Genomic DNA, 19,928 nt, shown 5'->3' on the forward strand with positions numbered 1-19,928 from the left:
TAGTGTGAAGTCTAATTAGGATGTTCAATAGATAGGATGGGAGACCCAGTTCTGCTAAGACTTTCCATAATTTTTCCCTTGGAACTAGGTTGAAAGCGGCCCACAAGTCAACAAAGTTGAGATAGAGGCTGCCACCCTCCACTCTCACCGTTTTCCAAAATAAGACCTGCAGCCAAAATAATTGATCCAAAGTTGAAATACCCGTCCTAAACCCGGCTGGAGTGTGGTCAGTATCTAATTTTCTTCCACCCACCCCTGGATCCTATCTAGGATGATCCTGCCCATTAGTTTCTGTGCGGTGTCTATGAGACTAATAGGCCTATAGTTTGATGGGGTTAATGGGCAGCCTTTCTTAAAGATAGGGACGATCTGGGCTCCAAGCCAAGTATCTGGCGGGTCAATACCCTAGGAATTGCATTATACAAAACCACCAGATACGGTGCCCATATTTTGGGTTGGGATCGGAATAAATCCCCGGGGATTTTATCTAGGACGGGGCCTTGCTAGGTAATAGTCTTGCTATTACAGACTCAACCTCCTTCAGAGTAATTTCTTCTGGCCGTTCTAGATGATACACGTCCCGATAAAGCCGGGACTCCTGCCTCCGATCACCATCCAAGGACTCCACCAGTCGATACTCGTGGCTGGGCCCCGGGATGGCCAACAGGAGACATGCCATAGTTTCCCTTAAGACCAAATCTTTCGTCCCCACCGGTGTATGCTCCTGGAGAGGATCGGGATTGGGATGGAGTATGGTCTCTTCGCCCGAATTGGCATATAGCGCACCAAAGTGCGCTTCCCACACTGCGGGTGCTATATTCGGGGTTGTAGCCATTCCTCCCCCGCTCACACCAGAACTCACAATAGTCCAAAACGACTTGGAGTCCTTTCGTGAGAGTGCAGATCTAAGCTCCTCCCATCTGTTCTCTTCCCATTGCTTCTTCCCCTGATAATGGCCTTTTTATAGTCCAGGCGGAATTTCTTAATGTTAATTCTATCTTTATTATTTATTGCAGAAAGCAATTTTATTTTCTTTCCTACAGGCTGCGTCATACCAGGGATGTGTCCTGGCCTGGTGGGATTTTTCCCTTCCCACAGGACTAAACACATCCACAAGCCTGACAGCCAGCTGTTTGTGAATTTCCACAGCTCTACCCTGGGAGTCTAGATCCAAATTGTCAATGCCTATATCCCCCATATCTGTTAGCAGCGGTATTGCTATCTGGTATATTACAGCGAGTTTCATGGGAGAGTCCTGAAGGTAGGGCCATTTTACCCTCCGCCTGTTGTTAGAAATCAAAAGTGGCAACAGTGGACCGTTAGAATCAGGAGCATGGTTTGTTAGCCCAAAACTCCCAGGTTTGAGTGTTAAGACAAGGGCATTGTGGTCACTATTTTGTCGTGGGTAGACCCTAAATTCCAACAATTTATCCCAATGTCTGGCTTCCATCATTATATAGTCGATGATAGAAGTTTGCCCCAGTCTGTTAAACGTGACTGATCCCGGTCTGTCGGGCTCTAATCTCCCATTACACGCCCGCAGAGACGTTGAGAGGGAGAAAGACATAATTAGAAGGACCAATGGGGTCCATGCTCTGACAATAGGGATCTGCGGATCGGGAACATGCCAGAACCGGTCCTCATCATCCAGCTCTCCCATATCTGAAATCACGAGGGGCTCAAACTGGCAGTTGAATTTGCCTCCAACTATTAGGGCGACTAAAGGGTCGAGTGAATGTATAACCTGCTTTAATGTTTCAATAGTATCGGATCCTTGACCACTCTTAAGAGGTCTTGAATAGATGTTTAATATGGCCACCTGGGGCCTATCTTTAGGTGTTAAAAGAATGCATTGGACATCAAGCGAGTTAGTTGATATTTGAACTGCCTGGACACCCAAATGCGTGCCCATCCATATTGACAGGCCACCCGAGGATCTCCACCTACCCCTAGTTGTCGCCAGGATATCAAAAGTGGCAAAGCCAGCCCTTACACTATCCTCCAGTGCGCATGTTTCATGCATCAGGCAAATGTCGTGCATTGCCATAAAAGAGCCCCATTCAGGTAAAGCCAGTTTCTTTTTCATCCCGGCCACATTCCAGGACAATATTTATATACCTCTATCAACTGGCCTGATGTTCATTGATGGTTCACCCTTACTTTGGTCAGGCCCAGTACTACACAATAACATCTTGGGCTCTGGTGTCTTTTCCCTTGCCTCACCTCTTAGCATTTCCTCGGAGGAAGGACAGACCCCCACATGCGTAGTACCTGCCCCCGATTCCATCCCACCCTCTGTGATGTTGTTATATGTTGTTAGGTTCTCAGGGATACTACTGTCACCATTACCCACCAATATCGCTGTTTGGATGCCCAGACTGCTACGTATTTGGGGTAAGGGACTCTGCCTCACAGGGCGTCAGTCGACCTGTTCCAACATGCTAAACCTATTTCTTTGAGGGAATAGTGAAAGTAAGGGAATATACGTCTGACGGGCCTCCCAGGATGTTATTCCCTGTTGGATTCTGGGTGGTAAGATGTTCTGGCCCCCCTCTTGTCGCATACCTCTATTCTGTCCAGTTCTCCGCTGGGGAGTGGGATAGAAATATGACAAGTGTAGGGGGAACATTAGGGTGTTAGACCAGGATGGCGACCTGCTGCAGATGTATTCTACAGAGCGTGTGTTCCTAAAGTTAATCACAACACAGTTTCCCGCAATAGTTTTAGGTCCAGTCCCAATCCAGTCTACTCTTCTATCACACAATATTTCTCCAGAGACATTAGGGGGGCGAGGCATGTTGGAGTTAAGCCATTGTATACATTTGTTTTTTAATTCAAAATGATCCTCACTTTTTCCCTGGCTTAAAGGAGGAACCCCAGCAAGGACCACAACATATGGTAGAGAATCAGGAGGGAGACCAAGGGAGGGCAGGACAGCTGGAGACCCCTCCTCTGAAGTATTTCTGCTAGCTTGGGCTTGTTGGTCCAATAAGTTTGCTCTGACTTCAGTGGCCCCCCTCAGCACTGTTGTATTTCCAGTGTCTACTTTTCCAACCCTGGGCAGAGGTAGAATAGTGTCAGGGGTAGAATTGCTAGTTACCCGAGCTGGTACAGTTGGTATATTTTTACTATTCAGAAAAGGGGGTGGTGATGAACAGAGTGTCTGAATTAAGCAGACCACTCTTACCCAGTCCAAAGATCAGGGCTTGATCCATCACCGTTATTTAGCTCAATGCACCATCCCAGCTCAGAACCTGGCTATATGCAAATTAGTCTGTCCCTGGCCCAGTGCATCATGGGAACAGGGCAGACCAAACTACCAAGCCAATTCTTCACCAGAAAGGAGACAAGCTTCCGGGGACCAGTTTCTGGCATTTCAGCCGTCGTCGGCCCGGCTTGCTTGAATCCTGATGGTGCAGTGAGCAAGGGACTCATGTCTGAGTATACCCTGCCACACCTATAGTGGCCAAAAACGATTCAGAAAAGGGGGTGGTGATGAACAGAATGTCTGAATTAAGCAGACCACTCTTACCCTTACCTTAAAAAACGGTGATGGATCAAGCCCTGATCTTTAGACTGGGTAAGAGTGGTCTGCTTAATTCAGACACTCTGTTCATCACCACCCCCTTTTCTGAATCATTTTGTCCACCATAAGCGTGGAAGGGTATACTCAGATGTGAGTCCCTTGCTCATTGCACCATCAGGATTCAAGCAAGCCGGACCGACGACGGCTGAAATGCCAGAAACTGGTCCCCAGAAGCTTGTTTCCTTCCCAGTATAAGAATTGGCTTGGTAGTTTGGTTTGCCCTGTTCCCATCATGCACTGGGACAGGAACAGACTAATTTGCATGTAGCCAGGTTCTGAGCTGGGATGGTGCAGTGAGCTAAAAAACGGTGATGGATCAAGCCCTGATCTTTGGACTGGGTAAGAGTGGTCTGCTTAATTCAGACACTCTGTTCATCATAACCCCCTTTTCTGAATCATTTTGTCCACCATAAGCGTGGAAGGGTATACTCAGATGTGAGTCCCTTGCTCATTGCACCATCAGGATTCAAGCAAGCCGGGCCAACGACAGCTGAAATGCCAGAAACCGGTCCCCGGAAGCTTGTTTCCTTCCCAGTATAAGAATTGGCTTGGTAGTTTGGTTTGCCCTGTTCCCATCATGCACTGGGACAGGAACAGACTAATTTGCATGTAGCCAGGTTCTGAGCTGGGATGGTGCAGTGAGCTAAAAAACGGTGATGGATCAAGCCCTTATCTTTGGACTGGGTAAGAGTGGTCTGCTTAATTCAGACACTCTGTTTATCACCACCCCCTTTTCTAAATAATTTTGTCCACCATAAGCGTGGAAGGGTATACTCAGATGTGAGTCCCTTGCTCATTGCACCATCAGGATTCAAGCAAGCCGGGCCGACGATGGCTGAAAGGCCAGAAACCGGTCCCCGGAAGCTTGTTTCCTTCCCAGTATAAGAATTGGCTTGGTAGTTTGGTTTGCCCTGTTCCCATCATGCACTGGGACAGGAACAGACTAATTTGCATGTAGCCAGGTTCTGAGCTGGGATGGTGCAGTGAGCTAAAAAACTGTGATGGATCAAGCCCTGATCTTTGGACTGGGTAAGAGTGCTCTGCTTAATTCAGACACTCTGTTCATCACCACCCCCTTTTCTGAATCGGTATATTTTTACTGGCTGGTAGAATTTTAGGGTTGGAAGTGGAAGTGGGCTTAATAGTTCTAGGATTCCCCGATGGACTAATCGGCTGGGTTCTCCCTAGACCTATTCTGTTGATGGTGGAAACTAATCTATCAAGCCTAGATGTCAGTGATTTAAAATGTGAACCAATATTCTGTTCCATATGAGCTTCGAAATCAGATAATAGATGAGTGACCCAAACAGGAGTTCCAACAGAGGACAGAGAAGGACCAGCATCAACCTGTGCACAGTCAGGTAGGGTCGTGGGTCTTTTAGCTAAGTTTTTTACAAGTTTAATTTTCTTACTTCTCAGGTGGGGCTTGGGGGCCTTTCTGGCTACAGGGTGTGGAGGGGAATTGGCAACCTCTGGGGTATCATTTACATCAAGAACAATCTGTGCACAGGGAAGCTCTGCAAAAGAGCACATAAGGGAAGAACTGAAGTCAGGGGGATTAACAGTAACAGCTGAAAAATCCCCTACAGACTGGAGAGGGGGGATGGCCGGAGTAATTGATAATCACCTCCCAGTATTCTCTATGGCAGATGCCACTACCCCGATCGTCTTCTGTAGCATCTTATCAATGGCAGTGAGGCTTGGGAGAGGTTGTGCCGTGGCAGCCTGGTGCCTAGTCATGGGGCGAGAGGTAGCAGGCTTAGTATTTTTACCCTTGGCGCTCATTCTTACAACCGGGTGAACAAATCCCACAATGCACAATACTTAATACCTCTCGCCCCACAATATTCAAAAAGGACTGATAGCAAGAAAAAATATTTGCATTGACGGTCCTGCAGCAAAAAGTTTTAGAGTAATTAAATGAAATGTCCAAGATGGAGTGATTTTTAAAAGTACATTTAGGTATGAATCAATTCCAGGCAAAATAGTAGAGATGTTAAGGGTTGTGGCCCAGCCCAGCCTCCTCTGGCCTCTGAAGGCCGCAGACGACCCCGCCCTTATCCCGGGCTTCTCCCGGCGCGTTCCCCACGCGTCTCCCGTGGCGAGGATCCAAATTCTCCTTTATACGCCTCCTGGCGCTTGGTACTGCCGTTTTGCAAGATTGCTGGGAGGTGTAGTCAGAGTGTTTGGCAGAGCCAGGCCCGGCCAGTTGGAGAGCGGAGCAAAGCCCGGCCCGGAATACAGCCCCCAAAGAGGATGCAGTCACTCGGCTGAGCCAAGCCCGGCCAGAGAAGCAGCGGAGCGAGACCCAGCCCAGAGCACAATCCCCAAGCAGAATACAATGCACAGGGGACTCGGCGGAGCCAGGCCCGGCCAGAAGCAGGTGTGAAGCAGTGTCCAGCCCGCGGCTCAGCCCCAAAGAAAATAGCAGGTACACAGGGAACTCGGCCCCAAATTCTCCTTTATATGCCTCCTGGTGCTCGGTACTGGCGTTTTGCGAGATTGCTGGGAGGTGTAGTCAGAGTGTTTGGCGGAGCCAGGCCCGGCCAGTTGGAGAGCGGAGCAAAGCCATGCCCGGAATACAGCCCCCAACCAGGATGCAGTCACTCAGCGGAGCAAAGCCCGGCCAGGGAAGCAGCTTAGCGAGACCCAGCCCAGAGCACAATCCACAAGCAGAATACAATGCACAGGGGACTCGGCAGAGCCAGGCCCGGCCAGAAGAAGTAGTGAAGCAGTGTCCAGCCCGCAAGAAAATAGCAGGTACACAGGGAACTCGGCCCCAAATTCCCCTTTATACGCCTCCTGGTGCTCGGTACTGGCGTTTTGCGAGATTGCTGGGAGGTGTAGTCAGAGTGTTTGGTGGAGCCAGGCCCGGCCAGTTGGAGAGCGGACCAAAGCCCGGCCTGGAATACAGCCCCCAACCAGGATGCAGTTACTCGGCGGAGCCAAGCCCGGCCAGGGAAGCAACGGAGCGAGACCCAGCCCAGAGCACAATCCCCAAGCAGAATACAATGCACAGGGGACTCGGCGGAGCCAGGCCTGGCCAGAAGCAGTAGTGAAGCAGTGTCCAGTGCGCGGATCAGCCCCAAAGAAAATAGCAGGTACACAGGGAACTCGGCCCCAAATTCCCCTGTATACGCCTCCTGGCTTTTGGTACTAGCATTTTGCGATATTGCTGGGAGGTGTAGTCAGAGTGTTTGGCGGAGCCAGGCCCGGTCAGTTGGAGAGCGGAGCAAAGCCCTGCCTGGAATACAGCCCCCAACCAGAATGCAGTCACTCGGCGGAGCCAGGCCCGGCCAGAAGTAGTAGTGAAGCAGTGTCCAGCCTGCGGCCAGCCCCAAAGAAAATAGCAGGTACACCCCCTGCAGAATGTGATGAAGGGCCCCTGAGTCTCCCTTATCCCACCAATATTAATTGCTCTTTGGCTGAATGGAGGAAGGCAGAAGGCCTGGGGCCTCCTGCACCGCATGGGCCGTCGGGGCCTGTGTTTTGGCCCTGGCTGTGGCTGAGAATGAATGAAAGTAGGAGTACACTTATGATGTCCACACCTACAAAAAACTGACCTCTTAGAGAAATTACTCCACACAGGTTCATGCAAATCTCACAACACTAATGATGCTTAGCTCAGTGGTGGCCAACCAAATAAACCTCACTCGCTATGGCCACTAAATGAGGAGTGTAAATTGTCCAGAGGACACCCAAATCACTCCTGGAGCCTTTAATCTCCACTTCCGGACTTCTAGCACATCTCTTCCAGAGACGCGTGCTCATTTCACTTCCCCTTCGTTTTGAATCCTTTCTCTTTAAAAAAGTACGACCTACTGTTCACCTTTGAACTTTATAATAAGATATTTTGAAAACAATTACCATCTCTGGCCACAAGATGTCCTAGTTTCCAAAAAGTTGGGAATTGAGATACAAAAATATCTGTAAGTTATGTTTTCACGACCCTTTCAATTATGTTTTCACAACCTTTTGTCAGCCTCTTCACTCAAAAAAACCCATCAGATCACATTCCCCAAATGCAGTGGGCACTTTTATAAAAAGAACAGCCTTTTTACAAAACTGCAGATTTTGCGACTTTTTTGCAAAATGCAAAATCCTGGAGGGTCTGGTTGAGTATTTCAAAAGTTTATAAACTTCAAATATTCTTTCAGCAAGGTAGCAAAAGCCACTGCTCCATTCTTTACATAGAGGAATATTTACAATGCATATTTTACAAGATAGTCTTCCTATTAGAGGTCACTTCAGGAATAACATTTGAAGAGATTGATTAGTGACAAAATCAGAAACACAAATAGAGCGTGGACAGACTATTGTGTCAAAAATATCGAGGACAAGAATATAGAGTAGGTAAGTGCAACTAGGTAAATGTAAATTTACTATTCTTAACTCCAGATCTGCGTACCTTGAAGATTTATAGATATATCGTCAGGGTACATATATGAGGACTTATATGTAGCAAAACTTTACTTACCCTTAGAAACTGATGTACATGATATTCTTGTCCTCTATATTTTTGACATGATATTCTGTCCCACAATATTTGTGTTTCCGATATTTTCTCCAAATACCGAAGAGAAGCGAGCACTTTCTAGGGTCAGGCGTGTACAAAGAAGTGCCATATGAACATAACTCCATGTATAGGTAACTTAGTGATATCTACATCTTAAAGGAGTGTAGGTGTTAGAATAATACTAAGTCATCTAAATTAAATTTTACATACTTGATTATCAATATTTTAGTTAATAGTTTTTCTACAATATTATGGTAGCGCAATATTAAAATTGTTATATTCTGACAAAGCTAAGGGTGTTTATTTGTGGGCATAGAGGAAGTGTGGGTCTCATTACTAAAGGCTGGGCTTGGCCTTGATCTTGTCTGAAATCTTTTTTATCTTCTTGTCAGCTTCCTGTATTGCCTTCTGGAACCACCATGAGACAGAGAAGCTTCTCACTGTTATACAACCCCACACACCATATTGCTGGGAGAAGATTGGTAAGAGTAAGGGTATTTTAATGGATATAAAGGAGCTGTGTATCTGAGCCTTTCAGTAGCCATACTTGAATGTTATTTGCAGTTCTCTTACATTGAATCTTTTTTTTTTTTTAGATAACTTTATTTCGGTCAAAGACCATAAAAATGCAAGTAAAATACATACAAAAGTGCACAAGTCAGTAAAACAATAAATAGAAGACAGGTCAATATTAAAAATAGATTAAACTAGATAGTTATCAAGACCTGAAAGTTTAAAATTCATAATTGGACACAATTAAACACAAGAATTTATCCAAAACATTTTCTTTTACGCTACATGCCAAATAGAAAACGAGATACAGCAAAAACAATGGGGGGGGGGTGAGTATCATACGTTAAGACCCTACATGCCTGAATACAATATCTGAACCCTGGATTCCTACATAACGGAATCAGCAAGCATTTCCTTATAGTTTCATACGCAGGGAAAAAAACATAACATGGCAAACATCAGGCCATTGAGCCTCCAGACGGGACCCCATTTCGGCCCCACTACGAGCACATTACGGCTCGCACGGAAAAGGCCAACGCCATTGAGCGCCCTGCGGAGATAACAATCCGTAACTCACGGTTATAATTCCATCGAAGTTTCCCGCCGAGCCTATGCTAGAGACGCTAGGCAGTAACGGCCTAAATCGAACCGACCTGACCGGGTAAATACTGTTACCCTCCTTGAAACGCCACGCGTCCAATGCAAGGCGTAAACGGCATTAGTTACTTCGGAACCTGAGTGCCGACTGCAGTGTTTCAAGCCACGTCCAGCCCACTGTGCCTTGCTCGTGGCTCACTCAACCAATCAGGCAAAGCTTACTTTAGTCCTGAAGATGATCCCACTATATTTTTGGAGATAGGGATCGAAACGTTCGTCGACTGTTTGACAGTACTGCTCGTGTTATGATTTGCAATTTTTACGGTAGTCACTGTGGGTTTGTGCTTATTCAAAAACTGTTTGCATTGTGTTATACGCCGCCCTTTTCTCCTTGTTTGCCTGTTAATTCTTTTTCCTTTTCCTCTGTATTGTCTTCTTCTGACCAGGTACAGGCTTGTGCCCAGTTATTTATGTGCGACTTGTTCTCGCCAAAATGTATCTATGCTTACAAAATTGTTTTCCAAAATAAACGCTTCTAGGTCCGGCTGGACTTTGAAGAAGGAAAAACACAGCCTTTATCTCGAGCCTGTGTAATTTAAGTCTTTTGTCATTCCTCTAACCTAGGACCTTTGTAAAATAAAAATGGCAAACATCTTGGCACTTATAGTTACATGCCGGGCAGGCTATATTTTCTGATTTTGCCCATTTACAGGTGAATGCTCTGAGTGGTAGACTGCCATGCCTTAACTGGATGTAAAGCTTCCTCGCAAGGGGTGGATAGATTACATCTATGAATTCCTCCGCTCGCAATTCAGTTTTCACCAGGAGGAACTCTGCTGACAGTCTTCCTAGGGAACCTGATCTCTGTAAGGCTAATGGGTTCTGCTGCCTCAGCTGACTTTTGAGTTCCAATTTGGATATCCCCGAGCAACACACCTCCGGGGTCTCCCAGAGCTCAGACAGACCAATCCGGATGCTAAGAGTCTTGATGTGGTGCAGCCACGGAATGTTCTTGCCTTTTAGAAGAGCCCAGACCTCTAAAATGTATTCCTCTATATGGAGCCAGTTCAGGCACTGACCAAAGTCTCTTCGAGTAGAGCATGGGCCGTGCTGCTACTAGTTCTTTTATTGATTCCAGCCCCAGGTCAAGTCGTAGAGGAATGAGTGATGTGCTTGGTGGCAAGCCCAAAAGGCTCCTCATAAAGCCCTGCTCGACACTCAGGAGATTAGATGTATTTTTATGGCCCCAAAGTTCTGCACCATACGTCGAGGCCATTCTAGCCTGGAGCTGGAGTCGATATATTTCAATGACCGGGGCTGCCGGCTTGAAATCCGAAAATCTGTGGACTTTGCTAATGCCCCCCATTACTTGGGATAACCTAAGAGCTGATTTGGAAATTTGGGAACCCCAGTCAAAATTTTCCGTCAAGGTAATGCCCAGATAGACAAAAGTCTTAACTCTTTCTAAGGCAGAACCATTGAGAATGGGGTTCGGGCGGGTCTGCTTTGGGGGATTGAAAATCATAAACTTGATCTTGTCCAAGTTTATCTCCAATCCTCATGATGCACAGAATACTGCAAAGCCGTCCAGGGTGCGCTAGTTGCCCAATGATGTTTTAGATAGCAACAAGGTGTCAGCCTAGGGGCGTCATTGTCAATTACACCAATTAAATGGTCCACAAGGCCATTGATGTAAAGACAACATAACGTTGGCGCCAAGACGCACTTCTGGCGTACACCCTTCGAAACGGGGAAACGTGCCGAGAGATCTCCGTGCCTCCCACACCTAACTTGGGCATAGTTTCTAGTGTGAAGCCTAATTAGGATGTTCAATAGATAGGATGGGAGACCCAGTTCTGCTAAGACTTTCCATAATTTTTCCCTTGGAACTAGGTCGAAAGCGGCCCGCAGGTCAACAAAGATGAGATAGAGGCTGCCACCCTCCACTCTCACCATTTTCCAAAATAAGACCTGCAGCCGAAATATTTGATCCGAAGTTGAAATACCCGTCCTAAAGCCAGCCTGGAGTGTGGTCAGTATCTAATTTTCTTCCATCCACCCCTGGATCCTATCTAGGATGATCCTGCCCATTAGTTTCTGTGCGGTGTCTATGAGACTATTAGGCCTATAGTCTGATGGGGTTAATGGGTAGCCTTTCTTAAAGATAGGGACGATCTCGGCTCCAAGCCAAGTATCTGGCGGGTCAATACCCCTAAGAATTGCCTTATACAAAACCACCAGATACGGTGCCCATATTTTGGGTTGGGAATGGAATAAATCCCCGGGGATTTTATCTAGGCCGGGGGCCTTGTTAGGTAATAGTCTTGCTATTGCAGACTCAACCTCCTTCAGAGTAATTTCTTCAGGCCGTTCTAGATGATACACGTCCCCAACAAGCCGGGAATCCTGCCTCTGATCACCATCCAAGGACCCCACCAGTCGATACTCGTGGCTGGGCCCCGGGACCGCCAACAGGGGACATGCCACAGTTTCCCTTAAGACCAAATCTTCCGTCCCCACCGGTGTATGCTCCTGGAGAGGATCGGGATTGGGAGGGAGTATGGTCTCTTCGCCCGAATTGGCATATAGCGCACCGAAGTGCGCTTCCCACACTGCGGTGCTATATTCAGGGTTGTAGCCATTCCTCCCGCGCTCACACCAGAACTCACAATAGTCCAAAACGACTTGGAGTCCTTTTGTGAGAGTGCAGATCTAAGCTCATCCCATCTGTTCTCCTCCCATTGCTTCTTTCCCCTGATAATGGCCTTTTTATAGTCCAGGCGGACTTTCTTAATGTTAATTCTATCTTTATTATTTATTGCAGAAAGCAAATCTTTTTTTGCTTTCCTACAGGCGGCGTCATACCAGGGATGTGTCCTGGCCTGGTGGGATTTTTCCCTTCCCACAGGACTAAACACATCCACAAGCCTGACAGCCAGCTGTTTGTGAATTTCCACAGCTCTACCCTGGGAGTCTAGATCCAAATTGTCAATGCCTATATCCCCTATATCTGTTAGCAGCGGTATTGCTATCTGGTATATTTCAGCGAGTTTCATGGGGGTGTCCTGGAGGTAGGGCCATTTAACCCTCTGCCTGTTGTTAGAATTCAAAAGTGGCAACAGTGGACCGTTAGAATCAGGAGCAGGCTTTGTTAGCCCAAAACTCCCAGGTTTGAGTGTTAAGACAAGGGCATTGTGGTCACTATCTTGTCGTGGGTAGACCCTAAATTCCAACAATGTATCCCAATATCTGGCTTCCATCATTATATAGTCAATGATAGAAGTTTGCCCGAGTCTGTTAAAAGTGACTGATCCCGGTCTGTCGGGCTCCAATCTCCCATTACACGCCCGCAGAGACATTGAGAGGGAGAAAGACTTAATTTGAAGGACCAATGGGGTCCATGCTCTGACAGTAGGGATCTGTGGATCGGGAACATGCCAGAACCGGTCCTCATCATCCAGCTCTCCCATATCTGAAATCACGAGGGGCTCAAACTGGCAGTTGAAGTCGCCTCCAACTATTAGGGCGACTAAAGGGTCGAGTGAATGCATAACCTGCTTTAATATTTCAATAGTATCGGATTCTTGACCACTCTTAAGAGGTCTTGAATAGATGTTCAATATGGCCACCTGGGACCTATCTTGAGGTGTTAAAAGAACGAATTGGACATCAAGCGAGCTAGTTGATATTTGAACTGCCTGGATACCCAAATGCGTGCCCACCCATATTGACAGGCCACCCGAGGGTCTCTCCCTACCCCTAGTTGTCGCCAGGATATCAAAAGTGGCAAAGCCGGCCCTTACACTTTCCTCCAGTCCCCATGTTTCATGCATCAGGCAAATGTTGTGCATTGCCATAAAAGAGCCCCATTCAGGTAAAGCAAGTTTCTTTTTCATCCCGGCCACATTCCAGGACAATATTTGTATACCTCTATCAACTGGCCTGATGTTTATTGATGGTTCACCCTTACATTGGTCAGGCCCAGTACTACACAATAAGATCTTGGGGTCTGGTGTCTTTTCCCTTGCCTCACCTCTTAGCATTTCCTCGGAGGAAGGACAGACCCCCACATGCGTAGTACCTGCCCCCGATTCCATCCCACCCTCTGTGATGTTGTTATATGTTGTTAGGTTCTCAGGTATACTACTGTCACCATTACCCACCAATATCGCTGTTTGGATGCCCAGACTGCTACGTATTTGGGGTAAGGGACTCTGCTTCACAGGGCGTCAGTCGACCTGTTCCAACATGCTAAATCTATTTCTTTGAGGGAATAGTGAAAGTAAGGGAATATACGTCTGATAGCCCTCCCAGGATGTTATTCCCTGTTGGATTCTGGGTGGTAAGATGTTCTGGCCCCTCCTCTTGTCACATACCGCTATTCTGTCCAGTTCTCCGCTGGGGAGTGGGATAGAAATATGACAAGTGTAGGGGGAAAATTTGGGTGTTAGACCAGGATGGCGACCTGCTGCAGATGTATTTTACAGAGCGTGTGTTCCTAAAGTTAATCACAACACAGTTTCCTGCAATAGTTTCAGGTCCAGTCCCAATCCAGTCTACTCTTCTAACACACAAGGGGGCATATTATCAAGCCTGTGCGCTACAATTATCGCCGCTTTATCGGCCGAAAACGGCCGATAAAGCGGCGATAATGGGCTTGATAATATGCTCTGTGGAATTCCAATCGAAGCCCATGTTAGATGTCTTCACATCTAACATGTGCTTCGATTGGAATTCCATAGAGCATATTATCAAGCCCATTATCGCTGCTTTATCGGCCGTTTTCGGCCGATAAAGCGGCGATAATTTTAGCGCACAGGCTTGATAATATGCCCCAATATTTCTCCAGAGACATTAGGGGGGAGAGGCCTGTTGGAGTTAAGCCATTGTATACATGTATTTTTTAATTCAAAATGATCCTCACTTTTTCCCTGGCTTAAAGGAGGAACCCCAGCAAGGACCACAACATATGGTAGAGACTCAGGAGGGAGATCAAGGGAGGGCAGGACAGCTGGAGACCCTTCCTCTGAAGTATTTCTGCTAGCTTGGGCTTGTTGGTCCAGTAAGTTTGCTCTGACTTCAGTGGCCCCCCACGGCACTGTTGTATTTCCAGTGTCTACTTTTCCAACCCTGGGCAGAGGTAGAATAGTGTCAGGGGTAGAACTGCCAGTTACCCGAGCCGGTACAGCTGGTATATTTTTACTGGCTGGTAGAATTTTAGGGTTGGAAGTGGAAGTGGGCTTAATAGTTCTAGGATTCTCCGATGGACTAATCGGCTGGGTTCTCCCTAGACCTATATTGTTGATGGTGGAAACTAATCTATCAAGCCTAGATGTCAGTGATTTAAAATGTGAACCAATAATCTGTTCCATATGAGCTTCGAAATCAGATAATAGATGAGTGACCCAAACAGGAGTTCCCACAGAGGACAGAGAAGGACCAGCAGCAACCTGTGCACAGTCAGGTAGGGTCGTGGATCCTTTAGCTAATTTTTTACAAGTTTAATTTTCTTACTTTTCAGGCGCGGTTTGGGGACTTTTCTGGCTACAGGGTGTGGAGGGGAATTGGCATCCTCTGGGGTATCATTTACATCAAGAACAATCTGTGTACAGGGCAGCTCTGCAAAAGAGCACATAAGGGAAGAACTGAAGTCAGGGGGAATAACAGCAACAGCTGAAAAATCCCCTACAGACTGGAGAGGGGGGATGGCCAGAGTAATTGATAATCGCCTCTCAGTATTCTCTATGGCTGTTGCCACTACCCCGATCGTCTTCTGTAGCATCTTATCAATGGCAGTGAGGCTTGGGAGAGGTTGTGACGTGGCAGCCAGGTGCCTAGTCATAGGGTGAGAGGTAGCAGGCTTAGTATTTTTACCCTTGTCGCACATTCTTATAACCAGGTGGACAAATCCCACAATGCACAATACTTAATACCTACGCCCCACAATATTCAAAAAGGACTGATAGCAAGAAAAAATATTTGCATTGACGGTCCTGCGGCGAAAAGTTTTAGAGTAATTAAATTAAATGTCCAAGATGGAGTGATTTTTAAAAGTACCTTTGGGTATGAATCAATTCCAGGGAAAATAGTAGAGATGTTAAGGGGGTGGCCCAGCCCAGCCTCCTCTGGCCTCTGACGGCCGCAGACGGCCCACCCTTGTCCCGGCGGGTCCCGCACATCTCACGTGGCGGGGATCCAAATTCTCCTTTATACGCCTCCAGGCGCTTGGCAATACCGTTTTGTGAGATTGCTGGGAGGTGTAGTCAGAGTGTTTAGCGGAGCCAGGCCCGGCCAGTTGGAGAGCGGAGCAAAGTCCGGCCCGGAATACAGCTCCCAACCAGGATGCAGTCACTCGGCGGAGCCAAGCCCGGCCAGGGAATCAGCGGAGCGAGACCCAGCCCAGAGCACAATCCCCAAGCAGAATACAATGCACAGGGGACTCGGCGGAGCCAGGCCCGGCCAGAAGCAGTAGTGAAGCAGTGTCCAGCCCGCGGCTCAGCCCCAAAGAAAATAGCAGGTACACAGGGAACTCGGCCCCAAATTCTCCTTTATACGTCTCTTGGCGCTCGGTCCTGGCGTTTTGTGAGATTGCTGGGAGGTGTAGTCAGAGTGTTTGGCGGAGCCAGGCCCGGCCAGTTGGAGAGCGGAGCAAAGCCCGGCCCGGAATACAGACCCCAACAGGGATGCAGTCACTCGGCGGAGCCAAGCCCGGCCATGGAAGCAGCGGAGCGAGACCCAGCCCAGAGCACAATCCCCAAGCAGAATACAATGCACAGGGGACTCGGCGGAGCCAGGCCCGGCCAGAAGCAGTAGTGAAGCAGTGTCCAGCCCTCGGATCAGCCCCAAAGAAAATAGCAGGTACAAAGGGAACTCGGCCCCAAATTCCCCTTTATACGCCTCCTGGCTCTTGGTACTAGCATTTTGCGAGATTGCTGGGAGGTGTAGTCAGAGTGTTTGGCGGAGCCAGGCCCGGCCAGTTGGAGAGCAGAGCAAAGCCCGGCCCGGAATACAGCCCCCAACCAGGATGCAGTTACTCGGTGGAGCCAAGCCCGGCCAGGGAAGCAGCAGAGCGAGACCCAGCCCAGAGCACAATCCCCAAGCAGAGTACAATGCACAGGGGTGGAGCCAGGCCCGGCCACAAGCAGTAGTGAAGCAGTGTCCAGCCCGTGGCTCTGCCCCAAAGAAAATAGCAGGTACACCCCCCTGCAGATTGTGATGAAGGGCCCCTGAGTCTCCCTTATACCACCAATATTAATTGCTCTTTTCTCTGTACATCAACAGGGTTATCGACTACTACAGGGATTTTCCTACGGATGCACCCAAGCTCTGTGGTGAGTCTATACCCCTGTTGATGTTCGCAGATGACACTCTTTTAATATCCAAGACCCAACAAGGGCTCCAGAGAGCAATCGGGCGGTTTGAGACCTTCTGTAGCGACTATGGCCTTACCATCAATGTGTCTAAAACCAAATTCATGGTAATGCATAGGTATAAGCAAGTGAAAGGAATAGCAATAATGATTGGGGAGTTTCTAGAGCAAACCCATTTGTTCTCATACTTGGGTATCACACTGGGTTCAAGGCTGGATTGGAAACCACACATTAATGAACTAGCTACTAGACATGCCCAGCTGGCGGGAGTTCTCTTGAGAGAACTGCTCTCTTCGGCCACCCAACCCATAGCTCCGGCACTAAAAATCTATGACACAAAAATACGAGCATCTATATTTTATGGGGCCGAACTATGGGGGTCATGTAACATCTCTGAACTGACAAATGCCCAAAATAAATTTGTATGAGGAATAGCGAGGCTCCCACCATCTACCCCGCTTTTGCCGTTCTATCTTGACCTGAGCTGCCAGAGAATAGAGGATGTAGCGCGCTTTAGACCCATAGCATACTGGCCGAGGATCTGGGTTACCCCAGAGCTCTCCCACTATGCCCAAGCACTCCTTGAAGTTAGGAACATGGACACAGCCAATAGAATAAAATGGTTTAGTGAATCCAAGGCTATTTATAATGCCATGGGCTTGGCTGAGCTATGGGATAACCCAGCGCACAATATTTTTCCATCACGCAAGATTCTTAAGAAACTATACTGGTCGATGGTCACAACACAAAAATTCCAAAGATGTTCCACCTCTTCACTACATAGGGAGTTTCTTGAGCTTAAACACTTACCAGCTTATGAACCATATTGGAATTTTATTACAATCCCTGAGGACCGGAAACGGTTCCATCAATATAGGGTGGGTACCCTGCCAATTAATACCTTTGCAAGTAAATGGTCCTCTGGTAAGGATGCTATGTGTCCCTTTTGTAGTTCACAACTGGAAAGTCTAGCTCATATATTGTTTATATGCCCTGTGCACAAACTGCCGGGGCTTAGGTGGCTTAGGCCAATATGTCTTCAAAAAGGTATCAAAAAAGGAACTGAGGCCCTACGGATTTTTAAAACAGACTGTTCGGAAAGCCTAATTATTGCTGTGTCTAAATTTCTCAATTGGATGTGGGCAATTCAAAGGACCAAACTAAAATCAGTTGTTGCCCCAAATGTTTAAATGTCTCCTCCTTATTATGTAAAATGAATTGTCCTTTATTTATTTTTATTTTTTCAAAGATTTTTAGATAAAACTTTGTCATATTCATTACTTTTAAATTGAGTTTCTACCTTTTTAATTATTGATAAAGAATAATCAGAGGACAGATTTAGCCAGTAGGTTTCGTGAAAAGCCCTTATTTATGTATAATTGTCAATGAATCAGCTGTGCTTAATCTTAATGTACTTTTAAGGTATTGATGATGGTTTTTTTCATGTTGCCTTTTATGACATGATGTCGAAATAAAGACTTATCTGATACTTAAAAAATTGCTCTTTGGCTGAATGGAGGAAGGCAGAAGGCCTGGGGCCTCCTGCACTGCATGGGCCGTCGGGCCTGTGTTTTGGCCCTGGCTGTGGCTGAGAATGAATGAAAGTAGGAGTACACTTATGATGTCCACACCTACAAAAAACTGATCTCTTAGAGAAATTACTCCTCACAGGTTCATGCAAATCTCACAACACTAATGATGCTTAGCAGTCAGCTCAGTGGTGGCCAACCAAATAAACCTCACTCGCTATGGCCACTAAATGAGGAGTGTAAATTGTCCAGAGGACACCCAAATCACTCCTGGAGCCTATAATCTCCACTTCCTGACTTCTAGCACATCTCTTACAGAGACGCGTGCTCATTTCACTTTCCCTTCGTTTTAATTGATTTCTCTTTAAAAAAGTATGACCTACTGTTCACCTTTGAACTTTATAATGGAGATATTTTGAAAACAATTACCATCCCTGGCCACAAGATGTCCTAGTTTCCTAAAAAGTTGGGAATTGAGAGACGAAAATATCTGTAAGTTATGTTTTCACGACCCTTTCAATTATGTTTTCACAACCTTTTGTCAGCCTCTTCACTAAAAAAAAACATCAGATCACATTCCCCAAATGTAGTGGGCACTTTTGTAAAAAGAACAGCCTTTTTACAAATTTGCAGATTTTGCGACTTTTTTGCAAACCGCAAAATCCTGGAGGGTCTGGTTGAGTATTTCAAAAGTTTATAAACTTCAAATATTCTGTCAGCAAGGTAGCAAAAGCAACTGCTCCATCCTTTACATAGAGGAATATTTACAATGCATATTTTACAAGATACTCTTCCTATTAGAGGTCACTTCAGGAAGAACATTTGAAGAGATTGATTAGTGACAAAATCAGAAACACAAATAGAGTGTGGACAGACTATTTTGTCAAAAATATCGAGGACAAGAATATCGAGTAGGTAAGTGCAACTAGGTAAATGTAAATTTACTATTTTTAACTCCAGATCTACGTACCTTGAAGATTTATAGATATATCGTCAAGGTACATATATGAGGAGTTATATGTAGCAAAACTTTACTTACCCTTAGAAACTGACATACATGATATTCTTGTCCTCTATATTTTTGACATGATATTCTGTCCCACAATATTTGTGTTTCCGATATTTTGTCCAAATACCGAAGAGATGCGAGCACTTTCTAGTGTCAGGCCTGTACAAAGAAGTACCATATAAACATAACTCTGTGTATAGGTACCGTAGAGATATCTACATCTTAAAGGAGTGTAGGTGTTAGAAAAATAATAAGTCATCTAAATGAAATGTTATATACTTAATTATCAATATTTTAGTTAATAGTTTTTCTACAATATTATGGTAGCGCAATATTAAAATTGTTATATTCTGACAAACAAAGTTAAGGATGTTTATTTGTGGGCATAGAGGAAGTGTGGGTCTCATTGCTAAAGGCTGGGCTTGGCCATGATCTTGTCTGAAATCCTTTTTGTCTTCTTGTCAGCTTCCTGTATTGCCTTCTGGAACCACCATGAGACAGAGAAGCTTCTCACTGTTATACAACCCCACACACCATATTGCTGGGAGAAGATTGGTAAGAGTAAGGGTATTTTAATGGATATGAAGGAGCTGTGTATCTGAGCCTTCAGTAGCCATCCTTGAATGTTAATTGCAGTTCTCTTACATTGAATCTTTCCTAACTACAATCTCATCTCCCAAACCTTGCTTCCATTCCATTACTAAACAGTCCAGTCTCTGCACAATCCCTTTTCTATAATTTCTTGTCAGCCCATAATACCGCACCATGCCACTAAGATTTCCTACCAGTATTTACCCTTTTCCTTTTT

The 19,928-nt window shown here is 46.3% G+C and overlaps 1 protein-coding gene across 1 annotated transcript in view; it reads left to right on the forward strand.

The window, feature by feature from the left end:
• The window catches only part of LOC147708720 (uncharacterized), a 241,214-nt gene that overhangs the window by 46,835 nt on the left and 174,451 nt on the right, over window positions 1–19,928 (forward strand). The window contains exon 9 of the mRNA XM_086927370.1: window positions 8,495–8,584. Coding sequence (XP_086783496.1) covers window positions 8,495–8,584 — 90 coding nt within the window. The remainder of the gene's footprint in view (window positions 1–8,494; window positions 8,585–19,928) is intronic.

Source organism: Lissotriton vulgaris, chromosome 6, assembly GCF_964263255.1.
Source record: "Lissotriton vulgaris chromosome 6, aLisVul1.2, whole genome shotgun sequence".
Taxonomy (NCBI): Eukaryota; Metazoa; Chordata; class Amphibia; order Caudata; family Salamandridae; genus Lissotriton; species Lissotriton vulgaris.